At 36.0% G+C, this 16,119-nt stretch overlaps 1 protein-coding gene across 1 annotated transcript in view; it reads right to left on the reverse strand.

Moving 5' to 3' along the window:
• Window positions 1-346: 346 nt before the first annotated feature.
• The window catches only part of PTGER3 (prostaglandin E receptor 3), a 58,491-nt gene continuing 42,718 nt past the window's right edge, over window positions 347-16,119 (reverse strand). The window contains 3 exon segments of the mRNA XM_042781982.1: window positions 347-396; window positions 399-471; window positions 6,230-6,409. Of these exon segments, the coding sequence (XP_042637916.1) occupies window positions 347-396; window positions 399-471; window positions 6,230-6,409 (303 nt within the window).

Consider the following 16,119-nt stretch of genomic DNA (forward strand, 5'->3'; position numbering starts at 1 on the left):
TGTTTTCTTAAAGAAATATTCAACCCTGTGCTATTTGTACAAAACATTTGGTCAAAGAAGAGGGAGAAGGTAAAATATTTCTTTTTTATATGTAGATACAGAGAGAGAGACAGACAAGCAGACAAAGAGTAAGAAGTGCAAATGGTTAAGCGCTGACTACTATTCGAAAGATCGATGCTTCTAATGCACTCAGAGCCTCCTCAGAAAACTGGCCTGGTGATCTGCTACTGAAAGGTCACAGCTTGAAAACTCTCTGGAGCAGTTCTACTCTGTACTGTGGGATCACTATGAGTTGAAATCAATTTTTAGCAGCCATTGATGAGCCCTGGCCACTCCTCAGTTTGTCCTACTGATGCTCAAGTTTGCAAAGATAAATGTGGCCCCGTCCTTCTTTGTTTCTGTGGTATGGTCTAAAAAGATGAATTGTAACAGGGTGGAAATGTACAGGTTTTTGGAAATGTACAGGTTTTCCTCCATACCTTTCTCTTATGTTCTCTACCCCACCCCACCCACATACCTATGCCTCATGAGCACTCCTTTCAAAAGTAGAAAGAAAATTGAAATGTACCAGTAAGACTTATGTAATTTTTTTCCTGCTTAACATTACTGTTTTGATTTCCACAGAAACTGAAAACGATATAAAGATCTATTTTCAAAGTCTGACAGTTGACTAGCTTTGGCTAAATATCTAATTAACTTTAATTGAAGGACTAAAATATTCTAAATGCAAAGCAATCAACAATGGATGTAAGAAGCTGCATATTTGAAAATAATTTTGGAAGTGGGATTAGCTCCAACATGCTCAAAAAATGTGAAAAGGCTGATGTGTTATGTTGGTCATATGTATCCTTCCTATCCTTATTCCTGTAATAAAATTGTTTGGTCAAAAACCAAAAACTCAATGCTGTCGAGATGGATCCAACTCATAGTGACCCCTCCTTGGGTTTCCGGGGAAGTATCACTACGGAAGTAGATTGCCCCATCTTCCTTCCAAGGAGTGGCTGGTGAGTTTGAACCGCCAGCCTTCTGGTTAGCAGTCAAATTCCTTAGGCACTACGCTACCAGAGCTGATCAAAAGCAGACTTATTAAAAAAAAAAAAAAAATCAGATCTATTTTACATATTTTGAGATGCTGACATTTAGATTTAGAACTATTAAGTTTTTCTCTCTCTTCTTAAAAACAATCACAGCTTCATCAATAACAAATATTTCTGATCCTTTCTCCCTATAAGATTGGATAATCCTGTTGGGTAAGGGAGTTTGAGTCAAACAGTCTCATTCCTAGAGAAGAAATATATAACCCAGTAGACTTTTAGGCTGTTCATTGTATGAAATGGATTGGTGCGAAATTCCTGAAAATAAAACAATTTTCACCTAAGGAAACCTTGTTCATTATCAATAAAGACAATAAATAGCATATAAATGAGAATGATATATCTGTTTAAATTGTATTTCCATAGACTTTCTTAATGTACACTTCTTATGATATCAAAATAAATAAATAAACTAAACTTGTATAAATTATTTGCCTTTACATAGACTAGCCTTCATTTTAGGAATTATAAAGTAGATATGTTGTAAAATAACACTTCTACACTCTTTCACTACTCAAAAGAGTAGAAAACAGGGTCAAATGAGAAAGTAAATGTTGAGTAACATGTTCTGAAAATAGTTTCCCATCTGATCTGAGTTAAGGCAGCATTTCCTGAAATATGCTTTAGTTCTACCTAGACTTGTCAAGTCTGTCATAGAAGTGTATTGTCTCAGTCTTGCCTTTCTCATTTTGAAAACGAAATCACCCTGGGCTACTTTCTTACTTTCTTCAGTTACACTCAAGATGAACTCAATCAAAAAAAAAAAAAAAAAAAGGCATTCAGGAAAGTCACCTGAAAGATTTTATTTGATAACTATAAATTAATTCATCACAAAATGAATGCCATGTGGTGGGGATAATTCAAGTAAATATAAATGTTCACATAAATGAGCATTTGCACAAATGGTACCAATATAATGAAGTTTTCATGCAAATAGTTTTCCTAATTCTCTATTTCATGCTTTATATGTAGTCTTTATCTGTAAATTTCCTTAGAATACTGTACTGGTGTTAGTTTCTTAACCAATGTGTATGTGAGTTTTAGGTTGATTTTCAAATTTTATAAATTGGTTCTATCATAACCTATGTTACAAAACATCAGCATTTTATTACAACCCATAAAACTACCCTATGGACTTAGCCACAGTATTAAATATTCTTCATGTGAAAATTATATAATCTCATTCACTGTACAATTCTATACATTTGTTTACATTTCAATTTTGGCAGATCTTGACATATATGCAATCACAAAACAAGTAATTAAAAAGCAGGTGTGAAAATCTGGCATGGTTGATAGCCTAAATTTTTTACATTAAAAAACCATAGGTATTGTAATTATTCCAATGAAGCCTTTAGTATGTTATTTGCATAAATATTCTGCAGTCTCTGTGTCACTCATCTTCTAATTCCCTTCTTTAAATAGAAGTTTTTGAGATAATATGAAAATAAGCAAGCAATATATGTGCCTAAAATTTTCAAATAAAAAAAATTTTCTATTTTTTGTCTCTGATTTAATCTCAATCAAAACGAACTATCAAATGACATTTGGTATGGAGAAAGTTAAAAACAAATCACCAATTAAGGATTAAAAAACAACAAAAACATAAAGCACATTGTTGTTGTTGTTGTTATGTGCCATCGAGTCAAACCCGACTCACAGTGACCCCTCCTTGGGTTTCCGAGGCAGTATCATCACTACGAAAGTAGATTGCCCAACCTTCCTTCCCAGGAGTGGCTGGTGGGTTTGAACTACCAGCTTTCTGGTTAGCAGCCAAATGCCTTAGGCACTATGCCACCAGAGCTCCCTAGAATATCTTGGAATACCCAAAACACTGCCATTAACTAGATTCTGACTCATAGTGACCCTATAGGCAGAGTGGAACTGCCCCCATTGGGTTTCCAAGAATATAATCTTTTCGGAGGCAGACTGCCTCGCCGTCTCCCATTGAGTGGCTGGTGGTTTCGAACCACCAACCTTTTGGTTAACAGCTGAATACCTAAATCACTGTGCCACTAGAGCTCTTATGTTGTTATACAATATTGGGTAACTTTTGTAAATCTTGAAATAACATATTTTGTTTCTTCAACTTAAAATAAAGACCTCAATCATTCTTGTTTTATTTGAAAAGTAAACAACTCTTGTTGGATAGCATGTCATCATTCTCTTCAGTCACAAAGCATTGCCATATAAATTCACTGTTCAGAAAATCAAGATGGCTTTGTAAAATCACTGCTGGCTTATTTTAAATACATTTTTCATACATTTCTTTAATCTTTTCCTTGTGCAGATATATGAATGGATAAACTAAGTATATGAGAGTGAAAGGTCAATAAACTTAAACTTGGAAACAGGCATGCCTTAGTGACTGCAGATGTCCACTTTCTAATCACATCTAGGGCCTTCACACATCTTTGAAGTATAGCCTCAAATATTAGTGAAAGGCTGACATTATTTGGGATTTTTACTTATTATGATGTTCTCCCTGGTCTAGCAAATAGCTGCCTTGACCCTAAAATTTGCATTCCATTTGCATAATTTCTTCCTTTTTTACCTCCTTTCCAACCTTGTTCAAAAACTGCCACAAATCCACTCCTACCATGTAAACCCTGGGCAGAAATTCCTTTTGTAGTTAAGGATAAGTCTCAGGCTCTTTTGTATGTCTGTATTTATGTGGTTTGATGAAAAGTGATATTCCTTTGACAGTAACCTCCATTACCATTTTGAAATATTAGTCTCCTAAATTATTAATACAAACAAAGCACTTTGTTGCCCAGCAATATGACACTACACATTTGAAGATAAATTGTGATTAAATAAACATAGATCATTCACTTTATCAGCTTTAGGGAATACAATGGCATGAAACACTTCAACTGTATGGCACATTTTATCACCAAGGCACACTTAGTCTTGGTGGACTTCCATTCATTCATACACTGAACAAGTATTTATTGGATATTTTCTATATTTCAGTTGCTATAGTAGATATTACAAGAAATAAGCCAATCATGCTCACATTACCCAAACCCATGCCACACCAAACATAATATGTGCATATACTGGATTATGATCAAGGGTCAGAGGACCACCCAAGAGATAAAGTCAGGTATTAAAAGATCATATAGGTACACTTGTTTTTTCTAAAATGGACATAACTCACATACCAAGTTCTATTGTCTGTAAATAGTGATAAAGTGAAATTCTTGGGTAGCTTTGTCTCCTACCTCATAACATGATCTGTAGGATATGCCAATGTTATGGGATACAGAGATTTTTATAATGGAGTTTGAGCACAGGTTATTTATCATATTTTCCAAAAACCAGACTAGTGAAACGATCATGAATTACATAAGCATTCTTAGCAGGCCTTTTCTTCTCATTCAATTTGATAGGTCATTTAAATTGATTATTTCCAAATGACTAGGTTGGTGTATACATTAAAATAATACATATATTGTAGCTGCTAAAATTATTTCTTCCCCAAACACTAAACACAAGGAAAAAAATGTAATTGTTAAAATGAAGTATAAATAAATTACAACTTAAAAAAAAAAGAGCAATAACATAAACAGCAAATTAAAATCTTCACAAGAAAGTGTTCAAAGATATTCTAAAATGAATGTACCAAAGGATATGAAGAGCATTTTGTGTAGGGCTAACTTGAAGGAACTTTGTGTTTGTTAGGGAGACTTTTTTTTAAGTGTAATTCCCAAAACTTAATGTAGTGATCTACTTGTGCTTCAAAGATGTCGTGCTTAACTATCAAGGTCTGTAAAACAGTGGACTGTAGAGAAAACATTCACAGAGGCAGGACTGTGAGAGGGTCAATATCATTAATTTTCTTATCCTATAAACAGGCTGAAGGAGCTCTGGTGGCACAATGGTTAAGCACTCTGTTGCACACGGAAAGTTGGCAGTTTGAACCCACCAACCACTCCACAGGAAGGAAAAAGATGAGGCAGTCTGCTTCTGTAAAGATTTCAGACTTGGAAATTCTGTGGGGCAGTTTTACTCCATCCAATAGGGGTCACTGTGAGTCAGAATTGAATCAATAGCAGTGGGTTTGGTTTGATTTTTGATAAACAGGCTAAACTGTGGAAAGTCTTTATTATACCTTCCAAAATATTTGTTGGTGTTAGAATCTTTAATATGTCTTTAAACATCCAAGAAACTGTAATATATTTTTGAAGGAAAAGTCCCAGGACAAAATTAGCCAAAGTGGCTATTTAGTGTTCAAATCTTTAGTATTAAAGAGCGTTCAGAAAACTCATGTCACTGACTCTAAAAGATCAGCTTCATGAATCTGTTCCAGGCTTGTAGGAATACAAAATATATTCAAAAGGAAGAGCATTTAACAATGTGGACAGTCATAAAATAAACCACATTTGAAACAAAATGGAATTGGCTCTTATTTAGTTAATGAGTTCATCTATTACCAAACTTGTTTCAGAAAAAACAAAACTTAAATTTTGTAGATTTAGGAGCTAATTTGATATAGTAAGCAATATATAAATAAGATCATGCAATGAATATTTTTAATACATTATAAATTTGTTTTCATCCCAATTTAACCTTTTTAAAATGTAAGGAGAAAGTGACACAGGAGAAAAGTGAGAGTGAGTGAAAGAGAACACAGAAGACCAAGGTCCTTGGACACAGTTATCCCCTTGTCTGTGATGATATATTAGGTTAAATCTTCACATTCTCAGTATACTGGAATATTAATTATCGCCCCCTTTACTCCCACACAGACCAAGGTCATTATTTAAAAAAAAAAAAATATATGTTCATCACAGAAATAATCACATTTTCAGCTACATATGGCAGAGACCCAAAAACACTAGACTGTTAATATATTTTCCTTTGTTTGTGTTTCAGTATTTTTGGCATGGAGGCAAATATCTATGCTTCTGGGCCCATTTAGCCTTATGTCAAAGATTGCACTTTGATGCATAAATGGTGGCATGCAAGAGATGCCTAAATTCACAATAATATTTAGGGCTATATGTTGCCAAAAACTGTGAACATTCAAGTATTCCCTTTCATGCTCCTGTATGTATTATTTCATTGGATAATGAAATAGGTTGCCCTTTCTGTCCATCATTAGAGCAGCTGGAGACAGCATTTGCTACCTGGCAAAACTTTCGAAGAAGGATCTTTCTTAGCAGCAGATAAACCCACGGATCCAAAATCTGGTTCAGTGAAGCCAGCCGAACAGCTATTAAGAAGAAATTGCATTCTTTCTGCTTTTCGTCTCGATTCTTGCAGTGCTCAACTGATGTCTGATTGAAGATCATTTTCAACATCATTATCTAAGAAAGAGGGACAAATAATTGTTTCAAAAATTTATAAGGTCCTCGTTTATACAATATTTTACACATAGTTGTCTTTCAATAAATTAGTTCCTAGATTTAAATGATTGATTCAAGCAACAGTTATACTCATAGAACCCACTGTCTCTGAGTTGACTTCAACTTAAAGCAATTCTATAGGATAGAGTAGAACTTACCTATAGGATTTCCAAGGCTGTAATCTGTACAGAAACAGACTGCCACTTCTTTCTATTAAAGTGTGCAGTGGGTTTGAACCGCCAACCTTTCAGTTAACAGCCGAGCACTTAGCCACTGTGCCACCAGAACTGCTACTCAGAACACAACCCTATATTATACAAGACATTCCTAAAGATTTTCCCACATTTTTGGCAATTTGGCATGATGTAGCTAAAAAGTCTATGTTCTCAGACTCTTGCTGTGAGGAGTTTAAGAAGCTTGAAAATAACACATCTCAAAATTAACCAAAGATGTCTGTCTTGTTTCAGAAAAACACTTGTGAGTTAACAGACCCAAATGAGAGCCAGCACTTCAAAAATAAAGTGGAATTGGGTATATTAGTTTGATATTAGAAAATATTTATTCTTTTAATTATCCTTGTTCTGTGTCTTTTTTTTACTGCCTTGCCTTTTGATTATGACTGGTCCCAGTGGGAGCTCTGGTGGTGTCGTGCCTAAGGCATCTGACTGTTGACCAGCAGGCTGGTGGTTCAAATCCACCAGCTACTCCTCCAAAGGAAGATTGGGCAATGTACTTCTATAGCGATACCGCCTCGGAAACCCAAGGAGGGGTCACCATGAGTCGTAACCGACTTGACGGCAGTGCGTTTGGTTTGGTTTTTTTGGTGGTCCCAGTGTAAGTAAGTCAACAGGAAGCGAGCGCACAGGTGATAGGATATGTAGCACTGCCAATTCTCCTTATGTAATTACTAATTTTGTTTTTAAAATATAGATATAGATAAAAAGACAGGCAAGTCAATAGACAGACAGACAGGAGAGATTGGAAAAAGTTACATGAAAATGCTTAGCAGGCTCTGTGTAAGCAGTGCCTCCAGACATCTCCTTTTTTGTCTTATTGAACAGAGTTGGCTCAGCTTATTCTTAAACCAATAACTGGCAAAAGGGACAGAAATTTCCAGGTTTGACTTATTAAACTTGTTCATCTCCTGGGGTTTGACTCAAGCTCCTTGGCTAAATTACCACCTAATGATTAGACAAAACTATGGTTCCATAAACAAAGAAAAAGAGGGCAGTGGGTAGGAAACCAGTTGATAGTCATGTATCCTGACTCTGTAATTTCTCTCTCGGAACTTATTCCAAGGAATTAATTTTAAAAAAAATGTTATACAAGTAAATGAATATTTAGAGAAATATTATCTGTTAGTAAGAAACAGTAAATGTGTAAATCTCTAACATTAGGAGTGAAGCTTAATAAAATATGACCTACTCACATATGTGACAGTGTATGTGAGTGAAGTTAAAATTGCAAGACACAAAATAATATCATGCATATAAAGTTATAGAGATATTATAATAATATTGTATAAAATGCATAGACTTATTAAAAATAATGCAATTATTCATATTAAACAATAATCATAAAATTATTGTTTAAGGTTTCTACACATAAAACACATTTCAAATGATCTAAGAAAATAATTTATTCAAAGGTAGTAGATAATTTTTCCCTTCGTTAATAACTACAAATCACAGTATAGCAAGTTTAAGGAGCTCTGGTGGTGTAGTGGTTAAGGCATTTGGCTACTATGTGGTTTGAACCCACGAGCTTCTCCATGGAAAAAAAAAGATGAGGCAGTTTTCTTCCATAAATATTTACAGCCTTGGAAATCCTACAAGGGTCACCATGAGTAAGAATCAGCTCAATGGTAGTGAGTTTGGTTTGGCTTTATATAGCAAGTTTACTTAAAATAAGTATCTTCTGATTAAGGCTTAGAGTCCTGAGAACAGAATATTTTCTCCACTGTGGTAGGCAGAATAATAACCCCTCAAAGGTCCCACATCCCAATCCCTGGTACACATCAATATGTTACTTTAAATGGCAAAAAGGACTTTGTTGACATGAACAAATTAAGGACCTTGAGATGAGGAGAGTATTCTACCTGGGCCAGCCCAATCTAATCACATGAGACTTAACAGTGGACAAAATCTTTCCTGACTAAGGTCTGAGGGAGATGTGACTACAGAAGAATGATCAGAGATGCAATGTTGCTGCTTTGAAGACAAAGGAATGGAGCCACAACCAAAGAATATGCGGCCTCTTGAAGCTGGAAAAGGCTTCCTTAGGGCCTCTAGAAAGGAACACAGCCCAGTCAACACAATGGTTCTAGCCCATTTGAGACCCACATAAGATTTCTAACCTACAGGACTATAAGAGAATACATTCACATTGCTTTAAGCATGAAGTTTACAGTGATTTGTTACAGCAGCCATGGAAAACTAATACACTCACAGTGAGCTATCAACAAATGTTGAGAGTAGATGGGGGAGGAATGCACTAGAAAACAATTTACTCTCTCTCATAAATAAAACATCCTAGTAAACTTGTTCATATTGTTCACTTTCTTAGAACACTTTTTTTTTTGTAATATAAATAAAGTAAAAATAAATTCCTGCCTGAATTATCTCATATTCTCAATTTGCAACTAATGAAAATGAACGACTGGTATTCTAGTGGCATCAGTTAGATTTCAATGTGTCTGACTAAAAGGTATAAAATTAATATTTTCAATTAAGTTGCCTTGTAAGGAAAACATATGCCTGTTACTTCTTTTTTCCTCTCCTAATAAACTATTGAAAAGTTTTGTCTAGCTCTCTTAGCTATGTTGCTGTTGTTGTTGATATGTGTCATCAAGTCGGACCCGACTCATAGCTCTTAGCTATATACCTCAATAAGCAGTTAAATGTATTTGACCACTTAGCATGATCCAGGAAGTATTCTGGGCTTGGTCTCAAGTGATCAAAAAACTTACTTATATCACATTTTCATTTGTTTTTATAAAACTTTTTATTATTTGGAAAATTTACTAAGTAGCTTATTAAAATAGGATTGCAAATCACAGTACAGCAAGTTTAAGGAGCTCTAGTGGTGTAATGGTTAAGGCATTTGGCTACTATGTGGTTCAAACCATGAGCATAGTGTGATTCTACATAGCCCTCCTTAATTATTCTACATTAATTATTTTATGACATTAATATTGGTTTCATATGCCTTATGTTGTTTAATACATGGTAATTTCCTATTGACAATGCAGTGATTATGAAATTATGAAACCAAGTTCTGTAAGCAATAGCTGGCACAAGATGAGATACACTCTAGATTTTCCCAGAAATCATGTGAAGTGTAAGTACGAAGATAATTGGAATTGATACTGCCATTTCAAAATGACATCAGGATATAAGCAGAGATCCAAATTCCTAGTCTATTTCTGAACATAAATAAAAATTAGCACCCATCAGTTGAATTCCCTATGTTTAAAGAGCTAAATAGTGGTTACAATTTTTCTATATTTTGCCAATATTTTTTAAAGTGCTCAGATTTAGAGGAAAGTCCTTGGAAAGTATATGTAGTTTTCTTACAGAATTAATTATCCCTGTTAGTCCAATGACTCCTTATGCAGGGGTCCCTGGGTGGCACCAACAGTGAGGTGCTCAGTTACTAGTCAAAAGGCAGGAGGTTCAAACCCATCGAGAGGTGCCTCAGAGGACAGTTGTGGAGCTCTGCTTCTTAAAAGTCACAGCCTTGAAACACTTATGAAGCAGTTCTACTCTGCACATATGGGGTTGTCATGATTGGAACTGACTCAACAACCTCTTATACAGAGAAAAACAGAAAATTAAAACGGGATGCCCAGCTAGCACAGGTTTACCAGGTGTTGTTGTTCTGTGCCGTCGAGTTGGACCCAACTCATAGCGACCCCCTCCTTGGGTTTCTGAGGCAGTATCACGACAGAAGTAGATTGCCCAACCTTTCTTCCGAGGAGTGGCTGGTGGGTTTGAACCGCCAGCCTTCTGGTTAGCAGTCAAGTGCCTTAGGCACTATGCTACCAGAGCTCCTTTGGTTTACCAGGAGGTAAGCCTATTTTTTAGCAAATGCACATATACTTTGAGCTATTGCTTCTTCTGAGAAGCCTTATGTAATTATGTGGTCAAGAAAGTGACTATTCTAATTCTGGCTGAACAGAGCTGCAGCTTGTCTGCTAGCATCTTCCCCAAGCTCTGTGTGACACTCCCGGCCCCTCTTGTCTCTCCCCTGGTTATCAGCAGAAGTAAGAGCTTTTTTTGTACCTGCTGATAAGCAGGAACACAACTACTTCAGTGACCCCTAAATTTTCCACCCTTGGCTAGTGTCAAGTCTAATTACCTTGTTCTATCCTAAAAGGAAAAAGATATTTTTCCCTTACCTCAAGATAATGTTATTTTAAATGTGCAAAGAATTAATCAGGGAGACTTGCAAATATTCTACATTTGGATTTTATTTAATTGTAGCAGGGCTTATACATTTAAATTTTTTCAGTTATGTTACTTCTTGGTTCAAAAATGTCCTGGAATATAGGCTACAAATGTCTACTAAAGATGATAAATGAGTAAATTCAGGAAAATTAATTTGTGGGGAGAGGGGATAAAGTTAGTTAGCTGCACTTTTACTCATTATGTGGTTTTCATGCATTTCCAGAGTATTCCTACTGTATGTGTTTAAGAAGATTTTCCTCACAAGCCAATTTTTATCTGTGATGTTTGTTTTTTCATAATTCTCTGTGTTAAGCTATGGTAGAATAACCTGTTCTACTGGAAATTTCCCCTAAAGTTTGATAAATGTATGACATGATAATCCACTGAAACCAGTTTGAGCCCTTTTGAGCTGCTTAATTACATAATTTAAAGTATAATCATGGGAAGACATATCACTGTGGATTTCTAAAGCAACTGTAGTCTTTCTAGTCTGATTACAACTCTCTTCTCAGGTTGACAAATCATCTCAGTTTCCTACACCCTACCACTTTGGAAATTTCAGGATCCTGTCTTTTTAATCTGAAAGGTTTGCAAATAAATAGCTCACAAACATTTTTTTTCAATTACTAGAAGTTGTGTCATTTCCCTTTTACTATAATTTAAATTAAAAACAACAACAATAGACTAAGACTCAGAAGAACTAAATTCAGCCGCTGGCTCTGCTAACATTTATGAGTTTGGGCCAATCATTTACTCTCTGGGGTTTATTAAATTCACAAGTAAACAATGGAGTTGGACTGAATGACCTCTACACATAGTTCTATGGTTAAGATTTTTCTTGAATTTTGGGACCAAGCTGGAACATGAATAAGGATTTAATCAGGAAAATGAAAGAAGCATAAAGGTAAAAAGTGTGGACCAAAAGGTACTTCTTAAGGTTAGGGGTGACCTTAACCTCTTTTGGTTAGGGGTGAGTACAGGAGAAAAGAAATTACAAATGCAGAAAGTGGACAGTGTTAAGCAGACAAGGGAGGAGATTGATGACTTTTCGAAGGGAGACTTTTTTGGAGAGAGAAGCAGAAGTTCTAGGAAAACACACTGACCAAAAGACCGTCCATGAATCTGACTCAGCTCTGCTTCAAGTTTGGAGACCAGTTACCTAACTTTGGATCTTAGATTTTCCCTTCTCTTATCCATGATTAATGCATGCTTAATCCATATCTTCTCCATCCAGTAGTGAAGTTGCAAATAATAAGAAGATTTTAATTAAAATAAGATAAAAATAATTACAAACTTCAATTTCCATAGCATACCTCCTCCCAAGCCACAGGCACTACTGTACTATCCCAAAACATAATGTTTTGATGTTCAGAAACAGGAGCATGTGAGTGTTTAGGGAAATACTACAAGGAAATGAGATTATTATGTGTATTTCTACTCTCCTTAAATTTCTACCTAATAGTAAAAGTAGTTTAAAAAAATTCTCAAAATTGCACTTTAAAATGTTTGGTTATTATAAATGCAGAAAAATTATTTAATCACCATACCAAGGATCTCAAATTACAAGGAACCAATAGCCTTCTGCCACATTATTTGCTGCAAAGGAATCTCTCCCTGAGTTAGTATGAATTGTGATTCGACACTGAATAGCTCAGTACATACATGAAGTCTAGATAAATGTTTATATTTCTATTTGAACACCACAGAATGTTAATATTCAATTCTTAATAAAAGGAAGAAGATGCAATTTACTATATAAAGAATTCATTCCTTGGATAATAGAGGATGGATTAGGTTTCTTTTACACATGTCAGAAAAGGTATCTTCATTATATTTCAAACCTTTATATCTCAGGTGTCAATAGAAAGTCTAGAAAACATACTTTTGTCAAGGTTTAATGAACATTAATCCCTGAAAATGTTTAGATTTAGAAAGTTTCTTCCCTTCTCAAAATCATTCAGTTTGAGCCCAGAATGTTCAATCCTACTTGTCATCCACCCAGGGAACTACAGGATTAGCGACAGCTCAGAGCAGCTAAATGGTTAAGAAAACAATCAGAGCGTTGGACTGCTTTCTGTGCAGGGGTATTCACCTCAATATAAAAGTAGACAATTAGAAACAACCAAAATGTTCAACAATAAGGAGGACACTGTTAAATTATAAAACATCCATTAATTTGTATAATATATGCACTTTCCAATGCTGTCATTTAAAATCATGTTTTTGAGAGAGATTTAATGACATACTTAGGATGTGAAAATTGAAAACAAATGTGTGTTACATAGTATAGTCCAATCTTTAAAAATTCTGCATTTATATACAGAAAAATCACTAGAAATAGTTTTCTTTAGACAGGGTTTAAGGCCATTTTTGTTTTCTTCTCTGTAATTTTCTTCCTTTACAAATTCTCCACAATATACATGTTAATTCACATTCAGGGAAAAAAGAACACTAAATTTAGAGTAGTTGGAAGCTTAGTTATAAACAACAACCTATTAAATAATTTGTTGGATAAAATGCTAGTGTCACAATCATCCTAGAACAATGATGAAGTAATTTCATCTTGAATTGTTAAGTGTTGATGTGTATGAAATTCAGCAACTAATAGGTAAACAGTATGACAATCTAAAATTAGTCAAAAAAATCAACTTCAAGAACAAATTCACAATGACTTACTAAAGGGAATGTGACCCTTGGTGGTAAATTATTGGCTTCTGTAGTTGACTTATCAGACATTATAGCTGTGATTAAAAATAAAGAAAGAAAGAAGAAGAAGAGTCTGTGACCACCGTGATAACATTAGGAAAAGGGAGGACACTGAATTGTGCACATAAGAGATAGACGACAGATGCTAATACCAACCAGTATATCCACAATACTACATTATCATTAACACCAAACACCAGGCTACAGATAAACACATAAACATCTGAGAAGATCAGATGGGGGTCAGTGATGAGGAGTATACTCTAGACCAAGGATAGATTCAGCCGAGGCGAATCTTGCACAGATACCAGCGATACAAAATACCTGCAATCCTTACAGAAACAACAGAAGACAGACATAGAGTAATCCCTCACAGATACCCAGACACTGTGGGAGAAAGAGCCAATGGATCTACCAACTCAGGACTGTAGTACTGGGGGACACCAGACTTGACTGGCACAACCAAATACATAAAAGTCTTGTTCCTCATCCTACATTGGTGAGTAGCGACTGGGATCTTAAAAGCTTTCAAGTGCTCATCAAAAATGCAACTAATGGCCTCCTGTCGTCAGAAGCGAAGAAGAGAGCAAAAGAGGGAGGGAGCATTTGGAAGCAATCAGCCCTAAGACACGATGGTCCTCGAGACCCGAAGAACTAGATGGTGCCCAGACGGCTACCAATGCCAACCACTCAGGAAAGGATCAAATCTGGAGATCCTGGATAGAGTGGGAGGAAAAATGTGGAATAAAATCTAAAAACTCAATAATGACCAGAATTACTGGTTGGATGGAGTCTGATGAGGCCACCAATACTGTAGCAATAGAACACATTCTGGGCCTGGAATAAAACTCACTCACAGGGCCTGGCTCTCAATCCAATAGTAAACAAGATGTACACACAGACCACTCAACCCAGGGTTACGCACCCACATACTCTATGGAAATGCATCCCTTGGAGCAATTGACTACAGGGCACCAGAGGAGCTACATTCACATGGAGGAAATGCAGGACACACAGGAGTGCATGACTATGAGGGGCACAGGGGGAGGGAGGTTACGTGGGCAGGGAGGGGAGGAGAATGGGTTAGGGTTGGGGATGGTAAATGGAGAATGAAACTAAATGTACATGTAATGTTGAATGTAAAACAAACTCTGCTCTGTAAAAAAAAAAAAAAAAAGGAAAGAATGATGTCAGAAGGAACTCTGAACCTACTTTAAGCACAGAGTAGCTAAAACATGAAAGACATGATGAAATAAAAGAGCTGAACAGAGATTTCAAAGGGTGGCTTGAGAAGATAAAGTGAAGTATTATGATGAAAAGTGAAAAAGACCTGGGATTAGAAAAACAAAAGGTAAGAATGTGATCAGCATTTCTCAAACTGGAAAAACTGAAGAAAAAATTTAAGCCCTGAATTGCTTTACTGGGCAGAAAATGGAGGAAGTATCCAAAGGAGATAGAAGGAATACACAGAGACAGTGTACCAAAAAGAACCGGTTAATGTCCAGCCCTTTTATGAGCTACCATATGATCAAGAAATGCTGGCACTGAAGAAGTAGTTCAAGTAGCACTGAAAGCATTGGTTTAAAAAAAAAAAAGAAAAAAAGGCTCTAGGAGTTGCTGAAATACCAACTAAGATGTTTCAACAAATGGATACAATTCTGAAAGTGCTTATTGTATTTCTTTGCATATAACACACCCATGTAAATAATTTACTTGCATATGACTGCTAACCAGAAGGCTGGTGGTTCAAATCCACCAGCCACTCCTCGGACTTGACGGCACGTAACAACAACAACAACAAATATACTGCATAGAAAGCTAACATGCAAAAGGTTGCTTGGTTTACAAAAAAAACATGTAATATGCACATTAAAAAATGGTTGTTGTTGTGGTGGTGGTTATGTGCCATCAAATTGGACCCGACTCATAATGACCCCTCCTTGGGTTTCCGAGGCGGTATCACTACAGAAGTAGATTGCCCAATCTTCCTTCTGCGGAGTGACTGGTGGGTTTGAACCTCCAGCCTTCTGGTTAGCAGTCAAGTGCCTTAGGCACTATGCTAATAAAATTTGGCTGAAAATATTAAAAAACTACTTCAGTCATGTATCAGTAGGGAACTGCCAGAAGTTCATGTCAGATTCAGAAGAGATGGAAAAAGGGACATCACTGCTGATGTCAGATGGATCTTGACTGAAAGCAAAGAATATTAAAACGATATTTACCTGTATTGTGTGGACTGTGTGGAGGCATCTGACTGTGTGGATCATAAGAAATTATGGATAGCAGTACAAAGAATGGGAATTTCAGAACACTTAATTGTGTTCATGTGGAACGTGCACATGGATCTAGAGGCAGTCATTCAGGTAGAATGAGGGGACAATGCTGTTGGTATTAGGTGCTGTCAAGAAGGCTCCAACTCACAGCAACATTATGTGTACAACAGAACAAAACACTGCATAGTCCTGTGCCATCCTCACAATCCTTGCTATGCTTGAGCCCATTATTGCAGACCTTATG

Source organism: Orycteropus afer, unplaced genomic scaffold, assembly GCF_000298275.1.
Source record: "Orycteropus afer afer isolate SDZICR_OR568_19922 unplaced genomic scaffold, OryAfe1.0 scaffold00213, whole genome shotgun sequence".
In the NCBI taxonomy this organism is placed as follows: Eukaryota; Metazoa; Chordata; class Mammalia; order Tubulidentata; family Orycteropodidae; genus Orycteropus; species Orycteropus afer.